This window comes from Ptychodera flava, chromosome 17 (genome assembly GCF_041260155.1).
Source record: "Ptychodera flava strain L36383 chromosome 17, AS_Pfla_20210202, whole genome shotgun sequence".
NCBI classification, from domain to species: Eukaryota; Metazoa; Hemichordata; class Enteropneusta; family Ptychoderidae; genus Ptychodera; species Ptychodera flava.
Window position 1 is genome coordinate 17265692 of NC_091944.1, and position 25902 is coordinate 17291593.

The 25902-nt window shown below is 35.1% G+C and overlaps 1 protein-coding gene across 3 annotated transcripts; it reads right to left on the reverse strand.

Annotated features, from left to right (window-relative positions):
• Nucleotides 1–1309: 1309 nt before the first annotated feature.
• LOC139115654 (MKRN2 opposite strand protein-like) lies at nucleotides 1310–10745 on the reverse strand. 3 transcript variants are annotated; one of them, XM_070677943.1, is made up of 5 exons: nucleotides 10614–10745; nucleotides 9993–10256; nucleotides 9701–9750; nucleotides 8501–8669; nucleotides 1310–5869 (listed from the first exon to the last, which is right to left on the reverse strand). In XM_070677943.1, the coding sequence occupies exons 2-5, from the start codon at nucleotides 10208–10210 to the stop codon at nucleotides 5650–5652; spliced, it is 657 nt and encodes a 218-aa protein (XP_070534044.1). In that variant the 5' UTR covers nucleotides 10211–10256; nucleotides 10614–10745; the 3' UTR covers nucleotides 1310–5649. The 3 variants fall into 3 exon arrangements, with proteins under 3 accessions (XP_070534044.1, XP_070534043.1, XP_070534045.1); XM_070677942.1 differs by having other exon boundaries at nucleotides 10605–10730; XM_070677944.1 differs by having other exon boundaries at nucleotides 10618–10713.
• Between the last annotated feature and the right edge of the window lie 15157 nt (nucleotides 10746–25902).

Sequence of the window (25902 nt, forward strand, 5' to 3'; positions counted from 1 at the left end):
CGCATTTCAAACTCACAACTACATGAAAGCAGTCTCATTCATTACATTCAAAGTATGATTTTTCTTGATATCAATATGATAACCAGGGCATGTTGTTCATGTAAAATATTGGTAAAAATACTTCCTTGTTGCCAGAACTGTATAGAGTTGAGGAATTGACCTGATACATGTTTATTCAGCTAATTCTGACTTGCTCTAAATTTTATGCATTTGTTTGTGTCACCCTGAAAACAAATTAGAAATAAATCTATAGTCTTAAATTGGTGGGGATGTATAATAACCACAATCACATCCATGCAGAATCCAACAACAATATGGTCAAATTTTGTTAATACATGGTCAATTGCTACAAATATAGAATCTGACAGAAAACAGCACAGAACAGACAGCAAAGCACCGGTACACACAACAAAGTCAAATCTGTGAAAGAAAGATGAAGTGATGTCAGGTGTATGTTAACAAAACAGGAAGTGATGGTGACATTTCAGTATCACAACAAGCATGACGAGTCACATAGGTATTCTGGTCTTTTATTTGTGCACTGCATAAACACCAAAGTGTAACTGATTCTCTATTGTGAAAGGATTGTTCACAAGGATTGTTGCAGTGCAAATTTGCTGAAATCTACGGAACAGTGTAAAGTTAAAATTAATCTAATTTTTTGAAGACACTGACGACGAATTTGAAGTGAGGGTACAAAGTTAATTTACAATGAATCAAAATGACCCACAGCAATTAGCAGACAAAGGTGAACTTATTATTCGCTAGGGGACACAACAGGAGCCATTATTAAAAATTTTCACCTTGACAGGAGATATTTACCAGAATTAACAAGAGGCATAGAGCATTACAAAATGAAAGACTGTACACAGTGCATACAAGGTCTTTTTACTCTATTGTATTGAAAAGTTTGATTGGATTTAGTCAAAAGCAAACTGTTTTGACTGAGTATTGTCACTTCGCATAAACGATTCACAGCAAACCAACAGCAAAAAATTCTGCAATCCTGTTTGCAAGGACAAACAACAATACATATACATTTATCTAGAGGGTGACATGGGACAGTGCTTTTGTCATATACAAAGTTATATATTGAGAGTGAACAAGCCAAATAGTCACATTTTTGACTTCGAGCAGGCATATGCAGTACTTACTTGCTCACCAAGCCCTATCACTCCACCATCGACACAACAGTCTGCTGAATTTCATTCCTACAATTTACTGTATCTTGAGGGACAAGTCTAAGTAGAGGAGGGCATTGACAAACATCAAATCTTACACACATGAAACAAGAAATCAAACAACACAGTTTGTTGTATAATAGAAATTTATTCAAATATTTATGATTGGCAGAAAGTTATCCAATCAGCTCAAACCATATGTTACTTATTATTACGCATTTGCAAAGTTATAAAAACTAAATGTGATTGGTTGTAATAGGGCAAGTATCTTTTATGCTGCACATTCCAATATTAAGAAAACTGAAACCTAACAGAATCAGACTAGAGATTATCGCACGCTGACCACAGGTGTCGGTCAAAACATGCAACAATACAATGGTTCTTCTCCAGAATAAAAAGTATGTGAAGTGTTCTACAGACTCAGCGCACCCAAGAGATCATGTGATACCGGTACAAACGAACCAATGTGTGCAAGTGCGTATGGAAATACACATATTTCTACACGGGGTTTGTGCATGTGGTTTTGTTTGTACCATGGTCAATTCGAATTCCGGGTTTTGCCTATTTCAAATACATCAAACAAATGTTGTACAAAAATAGTAAAGGGCAGACAATACATGATGAAAGAAAACAATTGCAGAAATTTAAATGGATTAAGAATCTACTCCCTGTCACTGTTCTTATTGCATAGATCAAGATTATTCTGTTGAAGTACTGATTTCATGAGTTTATATTTTGAAATATAAATAATTTATAATTGATAAAAAATTTGAATTAAAACATGATTAATCGACCATTCCACACTGAAACATCACAAGAGCAGTGTGTAAAAGATTTTTCGTTCATATGATAGAACCCACTCATTAAAAAAAAATGTGTAAATGATTGTACATTAAGGTATATGCACCTCGAAAGTGAAAGACTTAAACTTTTCCTCAAACTTTTCTCAGTGAAATCTTCTACCATTCTCTTACTAAAGCAAGAATAAAAATCAGGGGTCACCATGCAAACTTTGGTACTAGAGAGACAAATAACTTGTGATTTCTCAATATTTGAAATTCAAAATGGCCGCCATCCCTGTGTTAACTTTATGGAAAAAATAAAAATTTTTGAATTTCGAAAAAATAAGCAATGGAAAAGTTTTCTTTCACCAAGAGCTTTAAAATGAACCCCTACATGTGGTATATCAGAAGAGAATTGTAAAAGTTTGAGAGTCTGAATGTCTGTCCCCGAGGTGCGTTCTACCTTAAGGTAGTATGTACTTCAAAAGTGAAAGACTTCAACTTTTGCTCAAACTTTCCTCAAGGAAACGTTCAACCATTCTCTTTCAAAATCAAGAATAAGAGCCAGAGGTCACCATGCAATTTTGTAACCAGAGAGGCAACGCTTCTAAATGTACCAATATTTAAAATTCAAAATGGCCGCACTCCCTGTGTTAACTCTATGGGAAATGTTAAATTTTAGATTTTCACAAAAATAAGATATTGAAAAGTTTATTTACTCCAGGAGTTTCAAAATCAGCCCCCACAAGTTGTAACTCGGAATCTGAGTATGGTAACAAATTTGAGAGTCAAAATATTTGTCCCCGAGGAGCATTCTACCATAGACCCATTTTTCTCAAGGGTCTATGATTCTACCTAAATGGTGCCAATTTTGGATTGTAACCGAAAACTTCTTTAGCATTTTGCAAAACGTATAAGCTCAGTACTCTGCCTTCTGATTGGCCTGCTGTTGAACTCTGACTTTAAGCGGCCGACAAAATAATGGTGCCTGACTCTTAACTGGCAAAGAAAATTAATTCTTATCTTTTACAGGATGTGTATTGTCAAATCCAGACCTGTACTATAGATATTTGCTAACCTTTACAACATTAATAACTCTAAATTCAGTGATGTTTGCAAAACCCTCAAACAATGTCAACCCATGAACCAAACTGGTGCTATGAAAAATTTGACATCTGCAATAGCATTGTGCAGTTTCAGTATTGCTGTCTTTATACCAGATTACTGTTAGCATCCAGACAAATGACAGTCAAACTATGTGTAAGGACTTGGATGAAATCAGCTAACATGCAAGTTAAACATAATATACTGATTACAGCATATGAAATGAACAATATAAGGGTATCAACAAACAGTATTAGGTGAATAACTATTGTTGTTCATTTCGGATTTTTCACAGAAAATCCTTCAACATTTGTTTAATTAAATTATGAAAACCTCTTTTAATATTTATGCAGTTAACAAGCAGTGTTTAAAATATACTGAACTCTGAAAATAATGCAAGAGCGAAACACAGAAAGTGACAATGAGGGTCTTCAGTGTTACCTTTTTGAAAAACAAGCTTTGGTATTTGCGACTTAAATAGTCGTCAGAAAAATGACCGCATAAGGTGGATGAAATTGTGTGACACTGAGTCCTCTGTGATTGAGACATGTGTATAAATACAAGCTTCCAGGCAGTCATCTCAAACCCTGTAATGTGAACTCAGTCAAGCAATTCACAGCTTAGACTGAAAGATCGGTCGCTTGAGGGCGCTCCCTACGCTCGGGGAGCATAGAGAGCGCCATCAAGCGATGGATCTTCTCGTCTATTCACAGCTTTTAAGCTGGTGAAAGAGAACATCTGTGCCTTGTGGAATCATAAATGATCCAAATTTGACTTGTACCAGGAAAAGCCTGCTTTGTGTATGATAGTACTGTTCAAATATTTTGATTGCAATTTCTACGCATTGAAATCTTTTTTTGTGCTTCTGAGTCAACAGCCAAAGTTTTCAGCCATTGTAAATTACAATTTTTTGTATAAGAATCATTGTTTCTCAAAAATTAAATGATCTACCTTCATCAGAAGCCTGCAAGACATCTTGTCAAGGGTAATCAAAAATAATTCTGTTCTGGAATGAAGACCCTCTGTGTTCTACTGACTTAGAATGCCCAAGACATCATGTGATCAAGGCACAACTAAATACACATGTTCAAATTCGCATGGTAATACTGGTACTTCGATGCGTATCTGTGCATGTAGTTTTCTTTGTGCTGAGGTCCATACAAGTACAGGTTTAACCCACACACTGCTCTTATTTCTATATTTCATATACAAATACCACAATATAATAATTATTGTTTTCTCATTGACTTGAAAAAAATATTTGTTTTTCTTTCTTCATTTTGCTTGTAGAACCCAGTACAGTTGTTTCCTTGCTTGAACTTCTGTCACTAATAATCAGTAGTTTATAAAAATGATTAAAAACCTACAAAATTTAGCATACCATTTTTGGTGTTTGTCGTTTGGCAAGCAGTGCATGTTTTGATGAAACAGCATCAGGACCGTTCATCATCCTGCTTTATAGCAGTAAAGTCTTCTGGATTTTAAAATTATCTCATTGTTCAGTTAAAGACATGCCGTGAGGTGTCATGATTTGGAAATTCCACTGAATGTTGAAATAATATGGATGGAAATCTGACCAGTATTGATTCACAAGGCAATGAAGAAACTTGTAAAGGGACTCTTAAGGTCTGAATCAGCAAGCAAAATCATCAGTATTTGCCACATTTCTGAAACTGTAATTGAAACTGAATTGTCTACACATGACTTGATTATACACAGAGATACTGAAAGAAGTGTACAATAAACAGTCGTAGCATGTGACGCCATGCAGCTAAATGTATGTGATACCAAAGTGGGGCAAGGTATGTTATGAGCACACCTGCATGTGTGTAGTGTAGGTGTTTATTAACCCTTTGAGCGCTGTAATTTTCTCCCGCCAAAATTTTAGTGCAAAATTTTACCAATTTTCATGAATTTTTCTGTAATTTTATGATAATTTTGGACCAAATGGACATCGCATTTCATTGGCTGCAGTTTTTTCTCAAAATTTGGCAAAAATCAGAGAAAATAGATTGGGGTTTATTTTATAAAGTGGACAAAAATAGACTTTGGTGCTCAAAGGGTTAAACATAGGTCATTTACATTTTGTACAGGTGTCACTCAATCTGGCCAGCATTGGGTGGAATGCTGAAACTGTTCATAAATCACTTGTATGTCAGCATCACGATATCAAAGATACTCTTTCTGAAATACTATAAAGGTCATCTAAAAACGTAAAACTTCCAAATCTAATGGCAGGGACGTAAATGCACAAAGCCCCTGCAGTGTGAAAAACATGTGATGTATCAAAGTGCTTCTGAGGTGCTGCATTCTAAAAACATAAATCAATTTGATTGCCTTCTGTTGATTTCAAAGAACAAGCATGATGAACTTTTGACAAGGAGCAACAAATTTTTCAGTCGCAAATTGACTTTGCTACAGCACAACAATACAAACTGGCAAAGCTGACCAAACAAATTGTTGGAGGTGTCACAAATATGTTACAGTTACATAAAAAATATGCAAACTTCACAATCATACAGATAACCTGTATGTCAGTAAATGGTCAAAGGTCAACTGGAGTCAAAGGTCACCTTTTGAGTTCAGCAATATGATTCCTCTTTCTTGACAAACTTCAAAGATTCAATTTTGCGATAAAGTTCAATGTATCTCGCTGCTTTCTTTGTGTGAGGTATGATGTACTCTGTGCAGAAACTTTTCCTACTTAACTGAGCTTCACTTCTGCCCTTGAACTCACCGTAACTTATTGAATTCAGAAATCCTATTGCAAGGTCATAGCAGTTGTGCGTGGTTTCATCATATCTGAAATGAAGTGAGAAAAGAATTACATGGTTAATTGGTGTTTGGACTACTTCCTGTAAGCTCAGTCAAAATTGAGAAGTACCCTATTCAATGCCTATCAACAGTCTAAATATGGAAGGTTATTTTTGAAGTATCAAAATTTCCCTCACTGTTCCTGTTAGCTGTTTTGGATTTGGGTTTTTGATATTTTTGTAGATGCCAAAGGCAGATATACTGATAGTCACATGCAAGTGGTTTTCAATGAATTTATTAAAATTTGATAAGATGGTGATATAATATTGTTTATGGGGAGAAACGGAACAGAAGTGAAAGAAATAGGAGGCAATGTCAAAGGTCACGGAACAGAACTCTTTGAACAGTCAGTGCTCTCCACAGCATGGAAAACAGAGAGACTGCCAATTTACACAATAATTCACAATTTGCATACTCTTTTGTCGTGAAAATGTATTCTTTTGTAGACTTATTACCATGTTAAAAGATTGCTCCAGAAACAGACCGGTGGCCCACCGCTAAAAATTCCCCTGTGGAGAACCCTGCCTATACATATTGATAGCACAGCATAGATTGCCTGATAACTATAAACCTATAGTATACAATCTAATTCATCAATGTCAAACTGGATATCAAACACTGGTACAAATACCCTTAATGACTTGCCTTTACAAGAATTCCTCAATTCAATTGTAGTTGTTCAGACAAAATTGAAACATTCCGGGAGAGGCTTGACACTGCACTGTTTTCATATATCCAATAAAACATATTGCCCTCTATCAGCTCTTGTAACTACCCAATACTAGAATGTCTAATATTAAAATATAATTAATGAAATCGTTCCTTTGGTCATTTTGAATCAGTAAGTTTGAGACAGTATCTATCTGATATTATATCATACCAGTATATTGATGGCCAGTGTTCCCTCTAAGGTTTTGAGAGTGTGCGCAACTTGAGATACGCCTGATTGCCTCACAGCTGGGTCCGTTCATGTATATGCTAATTTACTGGGGTACGTCACAATGTACAATGAACTGCGGTGGCAACTGTGCCGCCACGGGCGCTAAACTTGAAATGCGGAAGTAAAATCTATGCTGAGATCGCACGTTTCGCCCTGAGTTATCGTTTCCAAAACTAATACCGATTGAAATGACTGAGACTAAAGTTGCACAAAACATGAAATTTCACTGCGAGAGCAGTTGGAGACACTGCGCAATTAGCGCGCAAATAAGCCTTAGCGGGAGCACTGTTGATGGCGCAAATACAGCAATCTAATTGGTCAAAACGCGAAAAGAACTGTGATATATTGGCGATATACAACGGCTGGCATATGCATGAGCTCTCAGCTTGAGCACAAAATCCGTTTTTGACGTTCAATGCTAAAATTTCAATATACTATTATGATATAATAGCATATAAATCACCCCCAGCGATGGTATACCACTCGATTTTGACCAGTTCACTTCATATATGCACTCTCTATTGCTCATCACTAGGTGTGCTTTATGCTTAATTATACAATGGTGTTTTCAATACTGATATTGTCTAACCTTGAAACTGGACTATATCAGTCACAGTGTCCTCTGTTTTCCATTATCTGATCATAAAACATAGCGTCACACTTGGTTCACATTTGGTTCGATGTGGCAGGCCAGAATGAGCACACTTAACTAAGATTACTCCTGGGAACATGCATACCACGTTTCAAAGCAGGCTAATGTGCAGCATTGAATAAGCTGTTATCCAATTGGGTAGCTGAATCTTACCAATATAATTAAAACAATACAAATAGACTCCCTAAGTTGCTGAGAATAGTGACAATGGACCAATCAGAGAAAGAGCTTATTCAATGCTGCACATCAGCAGTTCAAAGCTATCGGATGAGCAATTTCAGAGAAAAAAAAATTTTGACCAAAAATGGGAAAAAATTGCCCCAAAAATTCAAACATGAAAATTTCACCCAAAATTTGAAGACACTCAGGGTTGCCTCTGGCTAGGTTCATGAATACCGATTGTCAAAGCAATCAGAATGATTAATTCAGAGAAAATGATCTTTTGACCAAAAATGTGAAAAATTGCCCAAAAAATACAAATATGAAAATTTCATCACTATTGTAATAAATCCGACAAAAGACAACCCTAGGATCAAGACTATAAAGTTTCAAAGCAATCCAAAAAAACTTTGAGAGAAAATGATTTTTGACCCAAAAAGGGAAAAATTGCCTTAAAATTGCTTACAAAATTAACTTAAACAGATTTGCTTGTGGGATTAACATGACAATGGTAAATATCATGACTAAGATGCCGTAAAAACTTGGCAAATTACGACTAACAAATATTTACCCTGTAGTAGGGAATATATACACTGCAACAGTCAGAGCGTAAAAGAATATTTTCAATAATGACAACAACATTTATTTTATTGTCCATTGTGTGTGATAGGATCAAGGATATTAGTCATCTCTGCTTGTCTATGGAGACAGTAAACAAATCTGCTCTCAAATTTAATTTGCTGACAAGCCCTCAACCTATAAAATTTGAAGGTTTGGGAATTTGGTATTTAAACATGTGAAACAAAGAGAATCTTGAATTATTTATCACTAGCTAGCGGGAAATGAAATAACAATACATATTCATTACCTGGCAGGGGTCCACAACTCTGAACTTGAATAGCTCTCCAAACATTCGTCCCAGAGTTCCATGAGTTCATCATCATATTTATCAAGCAGTGGTATTGATATTGACTGCTGCCAACTATATTTATCTTTGTCTTTATGCAGACCACCTTCGTCATAGTTGTATACAGCACCTGTGAAAAACCCAAATAGTAACATTTTATGGTTCTGGATAAACACTTACTTTTTGCCATGTGTGTGAATTCAGTTGTTGTAACATTAATTACTAGAGTCAATGCTTAAGCAAATGATGTAAAAATGGTTTTGCAAATTACTGGTATGTGTAAATTTGGGTTCCCCTTTTCCTGCCAAGTTCATAATTCACCATCAGGTCAAGTTGGTTAAAAGTAGTAAAGCAAAACATGTCCCATATGGTGCATTTTAACAAAGACTTGAAGATTTGAAGGTCCCTGAAGACAGAGATACTGTAAACATGATTTTTACAGACTAAAGCTGCTATAACATACCAAGCCAAGTGGGTGAAAATACATATGGTTTTGGCTCATTGCCGCATTTTACTGACTTTGCAGATGGGGAAGTGACACTTTCTGGCAGGAAAAGGGTTAATATTGTTGTTCTTAAGATTTGTACTTTGAAGAGTGTCTGTGATTTTCTTCATTTCCTACAATGAGGAAGGTGGTATGTTGAGTGGCATATAATGCATGCTGTGTACATGCTGAAGGTAATGCAACTACAGCTTTCAAGTATGTCATCATGGTGATGACTTGATTCTTAAATTGGATTTTTTGTTCAAGACGACAATTCATTCTGAGAACATAATTTTGCCTCCATGTTCTTAGCTAGTTTTGTATTTGGATACTAATAAAGCCTTATTTGAAACTTCCACCAATGAGACTGGATTTGTTAAATGACTCGATTTGTCTAATTATACGAAATATATAAAATTACTACTTTGTAACATGGGTCAAATTTCTAGTTTATCTCTTATGGGAATATGCGTTAAACAGAGATTTGAAGATTTTCATTGTTTCTGGATATGTAGAAGTTTTATTGGGCATCCATGTATGAACTTTTCTGAAAACCTACACACACACAGCCTTGGGTATTGAGAAACTACCATTACTGTCCAACAACACTGGAGATTATTAAAGTTATTTGATAGAACAAAGCTATTTTTATACATAGTAAGCTCAAGTCGTGTTACCTTTTGAGTTTGTAATGCCAACATGGAGGTTTGAATTTCCCTTGAAGTCCCTATAAAATGAAGATTCAAAAAGATTAATATCTGTCAAGAACACACCTGTCCGATTAACTTTACTTCAACTGTTTCTTCTACAGTTAAAATGAAATTTCAAGTACTTTTGTAAACATAACATAATTTTTTGTGCCAGTAGACACTAGATTTAATGTAAGAGGCTATTTGAATATCAAAAACTACTCCCCCCCCCCCCCCGATTAGTTGAATTTATAAAGATTTCTCTATACAGTATACTTACTGTAGAAATGTACCAACGGTTGGCTTGATGACAACACTGTAAGGGATGGCTTTCGCATTGGCGAACGGACTTGGAATCCGAAAAGGCGGTGAAAGACAGGGTGAACTGTCTAGACTGACGCCACATACAGGGCAGTCGTCGGGTATTTCAAAGCAAAGCACGTTCACTGGACTGCAATGGTTGAAGCACAAGATTCCCCGCTCCCGAAGTGAAGACATGGTGTCGTAGTGACTCCCCGGCCAGGCTCAGCTCCGCTAGCCAACACTGCGATAACAAAGCCTTGAGTTTAATAATAATTTCAATGACATGAACACGGAAAGTATTAAACACCTGAATCGTTATTATGGAATCGTATTCTTTATTAAGGATTTCTGTTTACAATCTGTATACGCAGAGTGACGTGAACGGATGTGTACTTCCTGCAAAATACGATCGACTGACCGTCCGCACCGTCAGTCACGATCCATAGCGAAGGAGTTCCTTCCACTGTCTATACTATTACTGAAAATTGACTGTCAATAAAAACTTTTACTTGATATGACAGGTAAACATTTACTTCATCAACCACAAAACTCTACAGTAGAAATATTTGTAACGTAAAATAAGACATACAGTAGTTACCCACGATGAAGTGGTCGACGACAGCAGAATTTATCACTCGCTATTGTTCGTGCGTCGTCGTGAAGCTACCCGGCGCAGCCATGTTGAAGTTAGTGACCTCATCGTAATCTCTCTCTGGTAATTTCGTATTCGTTTTCGTATTCGTTTTCGTATTCGTATTCGTATTCGCATTGGAGTCACTGACAAAATTTTTTATTTTTAGTCCAAATTTCGTACGTATTATATAAAAGTTCTGTCTTTACAGAACTTAAAGTGCTTTTTATATGACAATATATCAATACTTCAATATTTGAGAATGTAAGTTGAAAAAGATCCAATCTTTTATATCCTAGATTGAAAGATATCGTTGCTATAATTAGAGGAGAGATTTTAAAAACAAACGGCCAGTACACAGGCACTCCTTAGCTGGGTAGTCTGTTGAATAGATCGATTTTCGGTTCGATCTATCGATCCCGAAGTCGATATGCGCGCCATTGTAACCAAAATACTCACTAGGTTACAGTGGCGGGCATACGACCACGGGATCGATAGATCGAGCCGAAAATCGATCTATTTAGCAGACTACCAAGCTATTAGCGCCTGTGGGCCAGTAGTAGTCTTTGGAGGAAAGATTTTTTAAACAAACATCATTTTCGTATTCGTATTCGTATTCGTTTCGTATTACATGTAACTTCTATCACAACAACCAATTCTGTTGACATCATTAGTATCGATAATGGAAATTTAGCTGACCCGCCCAATTTGACGAGTTGTAAACTTAAAAGGTAATTTCTTGTTTTAAACTGATATCTCTGAGAAAGTGATCGTCATAACGACAGTGAATGCAGGACTCAACGTTATCGCATGCCCCTAAGTCGATGACATTCTATATTTAGACTGCTGTCGCAAAGAAAATATCATCTCATATGATGTGGGGAAGCGTCATAAAAGAAAACGAGATGAATAAAATGGTATCATAGGCCTATGTCCCGATCGGTACATTTGTTTCCCTAATAAAGATTAAATTAATGTGTGAGCTGTTGTCAGAGTCTTTATTTCAGTACGGCCCATCTCTTTTTCTTTCCTTGCGTTTGCGTCAACTGTCATTGCCAGAACATGTTGATCAACTTGCGTTATGATAAGATACACCAGAGTGCATGGAAATTAATTTGTATCGCGAAATATCGAGAAATACCTGTATTCTATGATAAATAGACTTCAGCTAGTCTAGTAGCTGTCGCAACTGGCTCGATCGGTTTCCGTCATTTGTTACTGTGCGATCCAGTTTTAGTGTTACGCAGTTTGCCCCGCTCTTCCAGCAGTACTATTTTGGGGGACCAATCAAGCCGCTAGCCGGTAGATAGCTACTTTTTTCAACAAAAACTCTGAATAGAAATGCAGCAACTATCAACTTTCGATAGATATTTTGTAGGCAAGAGAACAAAACTCAAACGTATATGCGCATTTAATCTAGCTGTGATATCGAAGCGGTACTTGTGGCGTGTATCGAACTCGCTCGGGTCACAGTCCCATCCATGGTCTGTTCTCTACTACCTCCATGGTTCTCCATAATTGCAGTCGCTACCCGGCAGATTTGCCATGATATTTCAACAAAGTTGCTTGCTATTGAGATCTAGCTGAAAACAAAAACCTTTATGAAACAGGATAATCCAGTACAAGCTTGATGAAATCGATGCTTTGATCTGCTTTCCAAAGGACGATTTCCGGAAATGGTCTAGCCGGTCACATGCCACTAACGCACATATTCATTACGCATGTGAACGCATGAAACATGTTGCAGTTACTGGTTGCTTGTTTTCCCTTGTCAGCTATATTTTGATGACGTTTTATGCTTGGATTGTGATTGGTTCAATTGAAATGATGTGACAGCACTAAAACTGCTTCTGATACTTGATACTTGATTGGATTGTAGTAAAATTTATCATTAAATTCATGGGATATTTTGACAGATCATTCAAGATAACATCAGCAGACACATTGGCAGCGCTGTGCAGTGGAGAGAACGCGCTCAAACCTACGATGCTGAAGTTATTTTCGTATTCGTTTTCGTATTCGTTTTCGTATTCGTATTCGTATTCGTATTGGAGTCACGGACAAAAATCTTAAATTTTAGACCAACATTCGTAATTTTTAATAAAAATTTTAGCGTTTAAAGCCTCTTAAGTACTTTTACAATAATACAATATGCATCAATATTCTGATAATATAAAGTTTGGAGAAAACGTTTATCTTTTTAGGGCCTTGGTCGAGAAATATCGTTTCTATCATTAGAGTAGATCGTTTCTATCATTAGAGTAGAGATTTTAAAAACAAACGGCCAGTCGTAGAATTTGGAGGAGAGATTTTTTAAACAAACATCATTTTCGTATTCGTATTCGTTTTCGTATTAACTTACTACCGAACATTGGCTTCAACATTCTGTTGACATCGTTAGTACCACTAATGGAAAGCAGACCCGCCAAATATGACGACTTATATTGAGGTAATTGACTTGTCATAAACTGATGTATCTGTAAAAGTGATCGTCATACCGACAGCGAATGTAGTACATGAAATTATCGTTCCGTGTGTTTTTATCTTATCTTTACCTGTTTACTCTGAAAAGTACCCTCGGCTGAAGCTAGCAGCCAAAACCTAGCACTCGGCTGAAGCTAGCAGCCAAAACCTAGCAGCCAAAATTATGGTGTGGAAGCTAGCAGCCAAAACTTGCAAGTCACTTTTCCTATATTTTGAAGTCATGTGAACATCAATGAAACGTACAAGGTTCTTTGTACATGTATCAACACAAACACATCATTTACTAATTAATTTCTTTGCATAAATTATCTCCATTCTAATTAGCACCTGGTATCCCAGCTAACCTATGGCTATAAAGCACAATGCATTGTCTGCTGGAATGAAAGAAAGAGTGTGCACCCATTACACCTAGCATGTCTTACATATATACATCCATACTAACAAACTACACTCATCTCATTTCTTAATTAATTTCTTTGCATAAATTATCTCCATTCTAATAAGCATCAATATACTAGCCTATGGCTATTAAAAGCACAATGCATGGTCTGCTGTAATGGTAGAAAGAGTGTGCACCAATTACACCTAGCATGTCTTAGACTTATACATCCATACTAACAAACTACACTTATCTCATTTCTTAATTAATTTCTTTGCATAAATTATCTCCATTCTAATAAGCATCTATATGCTAGCCTATGGCTATCAAGCACGACGCATTGTCTGCTGCAATGAAAGAAAGAGTGTGCACCCATTACACCTAGCATGTCTTACACATATACATCCATACTAACAAACTACACTTATCTCATTTCTTAATTAATTTCTTTGCATAAATTATCTCCATTCTAATTAGCATCTATATGCTAGCCTATGACTATAAAGCACAATGCATTGTCTGCTGGAATGAAAGAAAGAGTGTGCATCCATTACACCTAGCACGTCTTACACATATACATCCATACTAACAAACTACACTTATCTTATTTCTTAATTAATTTCTTTGCATAAATTATCTCCATTCTAATTAGCATCTATATGCTAGCCTATGACTATAAAGCACAATGCATGGTCTGCTGGAATGAACGAAAGAGTGTGCATCCATTACACCTAGCATGTCTTACACATGTACATCAATACTAACAAACTACACTTATCTCATTTCTTAATTAATTTCTTTGCATAAATTATTTCCATTCTAATAAGCATCTATATGCTAGCCTATGGCTATCAAGCACAACGCATTGTCTGCTGCAATGAAAGAAAGAGTGTGCTCCCATTACACCTAGCATGTCTTACACATATACACCAATACTAACAAACTACACGTATCTCATTTCTGAATTAATTTCTTTGCATAAATTATCTCCAATTAATGAACATATAGGTTAAGCTATGACAATACAGCAGAATATGGTGTCTGCCTGAATGTGAGACAAAGTGTGCATCCATTTCACCGAGCATGTCTTACTCATATACATCCATACTAATAAACTACACTTGTCATATTTCTTAATTAATTTCTTTGCATAAATTATCTCCATTCTAATTAGCATCTATATGCTAGCCTATGGCTATAAAGCACAATGCATTCCCTGCTGTAATGAAGAAAGAGTGTGCATCCATTACTCCTAGCACATCTTACACATATACATCCATACTAACAAACTACACTTATCTCATTTCTTAATTAATTTGTTTGCATAAATTATCTCAGCTTTAATTATCACCTATATGCTAACTATGGCCATGGAGCAGAATATAGTGTCTGCCTGAATAAAAGAAGAGTGTGCATCCATTTCACCTAGCATGTCTTACTCATATACATCCATACTAACAAACTTCACTGCTCTCATTTCTTAATTAATTTCTTTGCATAAATTATCTCCATTCTAATTAGCATCTATATGCTAGCCTATGGCTATAAAGCACAATGCATTGCCTGCTGTAATGAAAGAAAGAATGTGCACCCATTACACCTAGCATGTATTACACATATACATCCATACTAACAAACCACACTTATCTCATTTCTTAATTAATTTCTTTGCATAAATTATCTTCATTCTAATTAGCATCTATATGCTAGCCTATGGCTATAAAGCACAATGCATTCCCTGCTGTAATGAAAGAAAGAGTGTGCATCCATTTAACCTAGCATGTCTTACACATATACATCCATACTAACAAACTACACTTATCTCATTTCTTATTAATTTCTTTGCATAAATTATCTCCATTCTAATTAGCATCTATATGCTAGCCTGTGACTATAAAGCACAATGCATTGTCTGCTGGAATGAAAGAAAGAGTGTGCATCCATTACACCGAGCACGTCTTACACATATACATCCATACTAACAAACTACACTTACCTTATTTCTTAATTAATTTCTTTGCATAAATTATCTCCATTCTAATTAGCATCTATATGCTAGCCTATGACTATAAAGCACAATGCATGGTCTGCTGGAATGAACGAAAGAGTGTGCATCCATTACACCTAGCACGTCTTACACATGTACATCAATACTAACAAACTACACTTATCTCATTTCTTAATTAATTTCTTTGCATAAATTATTTCCATTCTAATAAGCATCTATATGCTAGCCTATGGCTATCAAGCACAACGCATTGTCTGCTGCAATGAAAGAAAGAGTGTGCTCCCATTACACCTAGCATGTCTTACACATATACATCAATACTAACAAACTACACGTATCTCATTTCTGAATTAATTTCTTTGCATAAATTATCTCCAATTAATGAACATATATGTTAAGCTATGACAATACAGCAGAATATGGTGTCTGCCTGAATGTGAGACAAAGTGTGCATCCATTTCACCGAGCATGTCTTACTCATATACATCCATACTAATAAACTACACTTGTCTCATTTCTTAATTAATTTCTTTGCATAAATTATCTCCATTCTAATTAGCATCTATATGCTAGCCTATGGCTATAAAGCACAATGCATTGCCTGCTGTAATGAAAGAAAGAGTGTGCATCCATTACACCTAGCATGTCTTACACATATACATCCATACTAACAAACTACACTTATCTCATTTCTTAATTAATTTCTTTGCATAAATTATCTCAGCTTTAATTATCACCTATATGCTAACCTATGGCCATGGAGCAGAATATAGTGTCTGCCTGAATAAAAGAAAGAGTGTGCATCCATTTCACCTAGCATGTCTTACTCATATACATCCATACTAACAAACTTCACTGCTCTCATTTCTTAATTAATTTCTTTGCATAAATTATCTCCATTCTAATTAGCATCTATATGCTAGACTATGGCTATAAAGCACAATGCATTGCCTGCTGTAATGAAAGAAAGAGTGTGCACCCATTACACCTAGCATGTATTACACATATACATCCATACTAACAAACCACACTTATCTCATTTCTTAATTAATTTCTTTGCATAAATTATCTTCATTCTAATTAGCATCTATATGCTAGCCTATGGCTATAAAGCACAATGCATTCCCTGCTGTAATGAAAGAAAGAGTGTGCATCCATTTAACCTAGCATGTCTTACACATATTCATCCATACTAACAAACTACACTTATCTCATTTCTTAATTAATTTCTTTGCATAAATTATCTCCATTCTAATTAGCATCTATATGCTAGCCTGTGACTATAAAGCACAATGCATTGTCTGCTGGAATGAAAGAAAGAGTGTGCATCCATTACACCGAGCACGTCTTACACATATACATCCATACTAACAAACTACACTTACCTCATTTCTTAATTAATTTCTTTGCATAAATTATCTCCATTCTAATTAGCATCTATATGCTAGCCTATGACTATAAAGCACAATGCATGGTCTGCTGGAATGAACGAAAGAGTGTGCATCCATTACACCTAGCACGTCTTACACATGTACATCAATACTAACAAACTACACTTATCTCATTTCTTAATTAATTTCTTTGCATAAATTATTTCCATTCTAATAAGCATCTATATGCTAGCCTATGGCTATCAAGCACAACGCATTGTCTGCTGCAATGAAAGAAAGAGTGTGCTCCCATTACACCTAGCATGTCTTACACATATACATCAATACTAACAAACTACACGTATCTCATTTCTGAATTAATTTCTTTGCATAAATTATCTCCAATTAATGAACATATATGTTAAGCTATGACAATACAGCAGAATATGGTGTCTGCCTTAATGTGAGACAAAGTGTGCATCCATTTCACCGAGCATGTCTTACTCATATACATCCATACTAATAAACTACACTTGTCTCATTTCTTAATTAATTTGTTTGCATAAATTATCTCCATTCTAATTAGCATCTATATGCTAGCCTATGGCTATAAAGCACAATGCATTCCCTGCTGTAATGAAAGAAAGAGTGTGCATCCATTACACCTAGCACATCTTACACATATACATCCATACTAACAAACTACACTTATCTCATTTCTTAATTAATTTGTTTGCATAAATTATCTCAGCTTTAATTATCACCTATATGCTAACCTATGGCCATGGAGCAGAATGTAGTGTCTGCCTGAATAAAAGAAAGAGTGTGCATCCATTTCACCTAGCATGTCTTACTCATATACATCCATACTAACAAACTTCACTGCTCTCATTTCTTAATTAATTTCTTTGCATAAATTATCTCCAATTAATGAACATATATGTTAAGCTATGACAATACAGCAGAATATGGTGTCTGCCTGAATGTGAGACAAAGTGTGCATCCATTTCACCGAGCATGTCTTACTCATATACATCCATACTAATAAACTACACTTGTCTCATTTCTTAATTAATTTCTTTGCATAAATTATCTCCATTCTAATTAGCATCTATATGCTAGCCTATGGCTATAAAGCACAATGCATTCCCTGCTGTAATGAAAGAAAGAGTGTGCACCCATTACACCTAGCATGTCTTACACATATACATCCATACTAACAAACTACACTTATCTCATTTCTTAATTAATTTCTTTGCATAAATTATTTCCATTCTAATTAGCATCTATATGCTAGCCTATGGCTATAAAGCACAATGCATTCCCTGCTGTAATGAAAGAAAGAGTGTGCATCCATTTAACCTAGCATGTCTTACACATATACATCCATACTAACAAACTACACTTATCTCATTTCTTAATTAATTTCTTTGCATAAATTATCTCCATTCTAATTAGCATCTATATGCTTGCCTATGGCTATAAAGCACAATGCATTCCCTGCTGTAATGAAAGAAAGAGTGTGCACCCATTAAACCTAGCATGTTTTACATATATACATCCATACTAACAAACTACACTTATCTCATTTCTTAATTAATTTCCGTGCATAAATTATCTCCATTTCAATTAACATATATAGGCTAACCTATGGCCATACAGGAGAATACCGGTATAGTGTCTGCCTGAATGAAAGAAAGAATGTGCATCCATTACACCTAGCATGTCTTACACATATACATCCATACTAACGAAACAAACTTGTCTCATTTCTTAATTAATCTCTTTGCATAAATTATCTCTATTATTATGAGCATGTGCATGCTGGCTAATTGCTATAGAAGTGAATGCATGGTCTACTGGAATGAAAGGAATTATTTAAGAAATGAGACAAGTGTAGTTTATTAGTATGGATGTATATGAGTAAGACATGCTTGGTGAAATGGATGCACACTTTGTCTCACATTCAGGCAGACACCATATTCTGCTGTATTGTCATAGCTTAGTATATATATGTTCATTAATTGGAAATAATTTATGCAAAAAAAATTAATTAAGAAATGAGACAAGTGTAGTTTGTTAGTATGGATGTATATGTGTAAGACATGCTAGATGTAATGTGTGCACACTCTTTCTTCATTCCAGCAGACACTACATTCTGTAAGAAATGTGACAAGTGTAGCTTGTTAGTATGGATGTATATGAGTAAGACATGCTAGTTGAAATGGATGTACACTCTTTCTTTCATTCAGGCAGACACTATTCTTGTTTATGGCCATAGGCCAGCACATAGCTGATAATTAAACGAGACATAATTTATGCAAAGAAATTAATTAAGAAATGAGACAAATGCAGTTTGTTACTATGGATGTGTATGAGTAAGACCTGCTAGGTGAAATGGATGCACACTCTTTCTTTTATTCAAGCAGACACTTTATTCTGCTGTAGGGTCATAGGTTAGCATATATATGTTAATTAATGGGAGTTAATTTATGCAAAGAAATTCATTAAGAATGAGACAAGTGTAGTTTGTTAGTATGGATGTATACGTGTAAGACATGCTAGGTGCAATGGATGCGAACTCTTTCTTTCATTCCAGCAGACAAAGCATTGTGCTGTATAGCCGTAGGTTGGCATATATATGTTAATTAATGCGAGATAATTTATGCAAAGAAGTTAATAAGAAATGAGAGCAGTTAAGTTTGTTAGTATGGATGTATATGAGTAAGACATGCTAGGTGAAATGGATGCACACTCTTTTTTTCATTCAGGCAGACACTATATTCTGCTGTATAGCCATAGGTTGGCATATATATGTTAATTAATGTGAGATAATTTATGCAAAGAAATTAATTAAGAAATGAGACAAGTGTAGTTTGTTAGTATGGATGTATATGTGTAAGACATGCTAGGTGAAATGGATGCACACTCTTTCTTTGACTCCAGGAGACAATGCATTCTGGTCTATGGCCATAGGCTAGCATATAGGTAATAATTAAAGCTGAGATAATTTATGGAAAAAAAATAAATTAAGAAATGAGACAAGTGTAGTTTGTTAGTATAGATGTATATGTGTAAGACATGCTAGGTGTAATGGGTGCACACTCTGTCTTTCATTTAGGCAGACACTATATTCTGCTGTATGGCCTTAGGTTAGCATATATATATTAATTAATTGGAGATAATTTATGCAAAGAAATTAATTAAGAAATGAGACAAGTGTAGTTTGTTAGTATGGATGTATATGTGTAAGACATGCTAGGTGAAATGGATGCACACTCTTTCTTTCATTCCAGCAGACAATGCATTGTGCTGTATAGCCATAGGTTGGCATATATATGTTAATTAATTGGAGATAATTTATGCAAAGAAATTAATTAAGAAATGAGAGCAGTGAAGTCTGTTAGTATGGATGTATATGAGTAAGACATGCTAGGTGAAATGGATGCACACTCTTTCTTTTATTCAGGCAGACACTATATTCTGCTCCATGGCCATAGGTTAGCATATAGGTGATAATTAAAGCTGAGATAATTTATGCAAACAAATTAATTAAGAAATGAAATAAGTGTAGTTTGTTAGTATGGATGTATATGTGTAAGATGTGCTAGGTGTAATGGATGCACACTCTTTCTTTCATTCCAGCAGACAATGCATTGTGCTGTATAGCCATAGGTTGGCATATATATGTTAATTAATTGGAGATAATTTATGCAAAGAAATTAATTAAGAAATGAGAGCATTGAAGTTTGTTAGTATGGATGTATATGAGTAAGACATGCTAGGTGTAATGGATGCACACTCTTTCTTTCATTCCAGCAGACCCTGCATTGTGCATATAGATGCTAATTAGAATGGAGATAATTTATGCAAAGAAATTAATTAAGAAATGAGATAAGTGTAGTTTGTTAGTATGGATGTATATGTGTAAGACATGCTAGGTGTAATGGATGCACACTCTTTCTTTCATTCTAGCAGACAATGCATTGTGCTGTATAGCCATAGGTTGGCATATATATGTTAATTAATTGGAGATAATTTATGCAAAGAAATTTATGCAAAGAAATTAATTAAGAAATGAGACAAGTGTAGTTTGTTAGTATGGATGTATATGTGTAAGACATGCTAGGTTAAATGGATGCACACTCTTTCTTTGACTCCAGCAGACAATGCATTCTGGTCTATCGCCATAGGCTAGCATATAGGTGATAATTAAAGCTGAGATAATTTATGCAAAGAAATTAATTAAGAAATGAGACAAGTGTAATTTTTTAGTATGGATGTATATGTGTAAGACATGCTAGGTTAAATGGATGCACACTCTTTCTTTCATTCAGGCACACACTATATTCTGCTGTATGGCCATAGGCTAGCATATAGGTGATAATTAAAGCAGAGATAATTTATGCAAAGAAATTAATTAAGAAATGAGACAAGTGTAGTTGTTAGTATAGATGTATATGTGTAAGACATGCTAGGTGTAATGGGTGCACACTCTTTCTTTCATTTAGGCAGACACTATATTCTGCTCTATGGCCTTAGGTTAGCATATATATGTTAATTAATTGGAGATAATTTATGCAAAGAAATTAATTAAGAAATGAGATAAGTGTAGTTTGTTAGTATGGATGTATATGTGTAAGACATGCTAGGTGTAATGGATGCACACTCTTTCTTTCATTCCAGCAGACAATGCATTGTGCTGTATAGCCATAGGTTGGCATATATATGTTAATTAATTGGAGATAATTTATGCAAAGAAATTAATTAAGAAATGAGAGCATTGAAGTTTGTTAGTATGGATGTATATGAGTAAGACATGCTAGGTGAAATGGATGCACACTCTTTCTTTTATTCAGGCAGACACTATATTCTGCTCCATGGCCATAGGTTAGCATATAGGTGATAATTAAAGCTGAGATAATTTATGCAAACAAATTAATTAAGAAATGAAATAAGTGTAGTTTGTTAGTATGGATGTATATGTGTAAGATGTGCTAGGTGTAATGGATGCACACTCTTTCTTTCATTCCAGCAGACAATGCATTGTGCTGTATAGCCATAGGTTGGCATATATATGTTAATTAATTGGAGATAATTTATGCAAAGAAATTAATTAAGAAATGAGAGCATTGAAGTTTGTTAGTATGGATGTACATGAGTAAGACATGCTAGGTAATGGATGCACACTCTTTTTTCATTCCAGCAGACCCTGCATGGTGCATATAGATGCTAATTAGAATGGAGATAATTTATGCAAAGAAATTAATTAAGAAATGAGATAAGTGTAGTTTGTTAGTATGGATGTATATGTGTAAGACATGCTAGGTGTAATGGATGCACACTCTTTCTTTCATTCTAGCAGACAATGCATTGTGCTGTATAGCCATAGGTTGGCATATATATGTTAATTAATTGGAGATAATTTATGCAAAGAAATTAATTAAGAAATGAGACAAGTGTAGTTTGTTAGTATGGATGTATATGTGTAAGTCATGCTAGGTGAAATGGATGCACACTCTTTCTTTGACTCCAGGAGACAATGCATTCTGGTCTATGGCCATAGGCTAGCATATAGGTGATAATTAAAGCTGAGATAATTTATGCAAAGAAATTAATTAAGAAATGAGAGCATTGAAGTTTGTTAGTATGGATGTATATGTGTAAGACATGCTAGGTTAAATGGATGCACACTCTTTCTTTCATTCAGGCACACACTATATTCTGCTGTATGGCCATAGGCTAGCATATAGGTGATAATTAAAGCAGAGATAATTTATGCAAAGAAATTAATTAAGAAATGAGACAAGTGTGCTTTGTTAATGTGGATGTATATGTGTAAGACATGCTAGGTGAAATGGGAGCACACTCTTTCTTTCATTGCAGCAGACAATGAGTTGTGCTTGATAGCCATAGGGTAGCATATAGATGCTAATTAGAATGGAGATAATTTATGCAAAGAAATTAATTAAGAAATTAGATAAGTGTAGTTTGTTAGTATGGATGTATATGAGTAAGACGTGCTAGGTGTAATGGGTGCACACTCTTTCTTTCATTCCAGCAGACAATGCATTGTGCTGTATAGCCATAGGTTAGCTGGGATACCAGGTGCTAATTAGAATGGAGATAATTTATGCAAAGAAATTAATTAGTAAATGATGTGTTTGTGTTGATACATGTATAAAGAACCTTGTATGTTAGAATGATGTCCACTTGACTTCAAAATATAGGAGGAAAGTGGCTTCAAAGTTTTGGCTGCTAGCTTCCACACCATAGTTTTGGCTGCTAGGTTTGGCTGCTAGCTTCAGCCGAGTAAACCTAGCAGCCAAAACTATGGTGTGGAAGCTAGCAGCCAAAACTTGCAAGCCACTTTCCTCCTATATTTTGAAGTCAAGTGGACATCAATCTAACATACAAGGTTCTTTATACATGTATCAACACAAACACATCATTTACTAATTAATTTCTTTGCATAAATTATCTCCATTCTAATTAGCACCTGGTATCCCAGCTAGCCTATGGCTATAAAGCACAATGCATTGTCTGCTGGAATGAAAGAAAGAGTGTGCATCCATTTCACCTAGCATGTCTTACACATATACATCCATACTAACAAACTACACTAATCTCATTTCTTAATTAATTTCTTTGCATAAATTATCTCCATTCTAATTAGCATCTATATGCTAGCCTATGGCTGTCTGCTGTAATGAAAGAAAGAGACTCAGTGTGCACCCATTACACCTAGCATGTCTTACACATATACATCCATACTAACAAACTACACTTGTCTCATTTCTTAATTAATTTCTTTGCATACATTATTTCCAATTAATTAACATATATACCATATGCTAACCTATGACAATACAGCAGAATATAGTGTCTGCTTGAATAAAAGAAAGAGTGTGCATCCATTTCACCTAGCATGTCTTCCACATATACACCCATTCTAACAAACTACACTTGTCTCATTTCTTAATTAATTTCTTTGCATAAATTATCTCTGTTTTAATAATCACTATATGCTTGCGTATGGCCATACAGAAGAATATAGTGTCTGCCTGAATGAAAGAAAGAGTGTGCATCCATTTCACCTAGCATGTCTTACTCATATACATCCATACTAACAAACTACACTTGTCTCATTTCTTAATTAATTTCTTTGCATAAATTATCTCCATTTCTTAACATATATATGCTTACCTATGGCTATAACAGCAGAATTAGTGTCTGCCTGGATAAAATAAGAGTGTGCATCCATTTCACCTAGAATGTCTTACACATATACATCCAAACAAACTACACTTGTCTCATTTCTTAATTAATTTCTTTGCATAAATTTCTCCATTTTAGTTAACATATATATGCTAACCTGTGGCTATACAGCAGAATGCATTGTCCGCTAGAATGAAAAAAAGAATGTGCATCTATTTAACCTAGCATGTCTTACACATGTACATCCATATTAAGAACTAAGACTTGTCACATTTGTTAATTAATTCCCTTGCATATATTATCTCTAATTAAATTATCACCTATATGCTGGCCGGCCTGTGGATACAAGAGAATGCATTATCTGCTGGCGTGAAAGAAAGAGAGTGCATCCATTTCACCTACCAATGTCTTACAGATATACTATCCATACTAACAAATAAGGCTTCTCACATTTCTTAATAAATTTCTTTGCATAAATTATCTCCATTTTAATTACCACATAATCGCTAGCCTATGGCTATACATAGTATGCAGTGTCTGCTGGAAAGATAGAGTGTGCATCCTTTTCACTCAGCCTGTCCAGTGTCTTTAGATCTATACTAACAAACTTCACAGCAGACTATGCACTCTGTTCTACAGCCATAAACTAGCATATACGTCCCAATTATAATAGAGATAATTTATGCAAAGAATTATTTAAGAAATGGAAGAAGAGTAGTCTGTTAGTATAGATGTGTATGTATAAGACTGGGTAGGTGAATGGATGCACATTCTTTCTTTCATTCCACAGACCGTGCATTCTGTTTCAAGCCAGTATACAGATGCTAATTACAATAAAGATAATTTATGCAAAAGAAATAATTAAAGAGTTGAGGTATATGTAGTCTGTAAGTATTGATGTACGTGCAGAAACAGGGCAGGTGAAATGGATGCACCACTCTTTTTTTGTTCCAGCAGACCATGCATTCACTTCTAAAGCAATTAGCCAGCATGCACATGCTCATTTAATAGAGATAATTTATGCAAAGAAATTAATTAAGAAATGAGAGAAGTGTGGTTTGTTAGTATGGATGTATATGTGTAAGAAATGCTAGGTGTAATGAGTACACACTCATTCTTTCATTCCAGCAGACATTGCACTGTGCTGTATAGCCATATATATTAGGCTAGCATAAGGAGTCTGATAGAATGGAGATAATTTATGCAAAGAAACTAATTAAGAAATGAGATCAAGTGAAGTTTGTTTGTATAGATGTATATGAGTAAGACATGCTAGGTGAAATGGATGCACACTCTTTTATTTAAACAGACACTATATTCTGCTGTATGGCCATAGGTTAGCATATATGTTAATTAATTGGAGATAATTTATGCAAAGAAATTAATTAAGAAATAAGACAAGTGTAGTTTGTTAGTATGGATGTATATGTGTAAGACATGCTAGGTGTAATGGATGCACACTCTTTCTTTCATTCCAGCAGACAATGCATTGTGCTTTATAGCCATAGGCTAGCATATAGATGCTAATTAGAATGGAGATAATTTATGCAAAGAAATTAATTAAGAAATGAGATGAGTGTAGTTTGTTAGTATGGATGTATATGTGTAAGACGTGCTAGGTGAAATGGATGCACACTCTTTCTTTCATTCCAGCAGACAATGCATTGTGCTTTATAGCCATAGGCTAGCATATAGATGCTAATTAGAATGGAGATAATTTATGCAAAGAAATTAATTAAGAAATGAGAGAAGTGTGGTTTGTTAGTATGGATGTATATGTGTAAGACATGCTAGGTG

Coding starts and splice junctions, on each gene's coding strand:
- LOC139115654 (XM_070677943.1), bottom strand. CDS start 10,210: ATGTCTTCACTTCGGGAGCGGGGAATCTTGTGCTTCAACCATTGCAGT. Junction 9,751..9,992: donor ACCGTTGGTACATTTCTACA/GTAAGTATACTG, acceptor TTCATTTTATAG/GGACTTCAAGGGAAATTCAA. Junction 8,670..9,700: donor TGGCATTACAAACTCAAAAG/GTAACACGACTT, acceptor GGTTTTTCACAG/GTGCTGTATACAACTATGAC.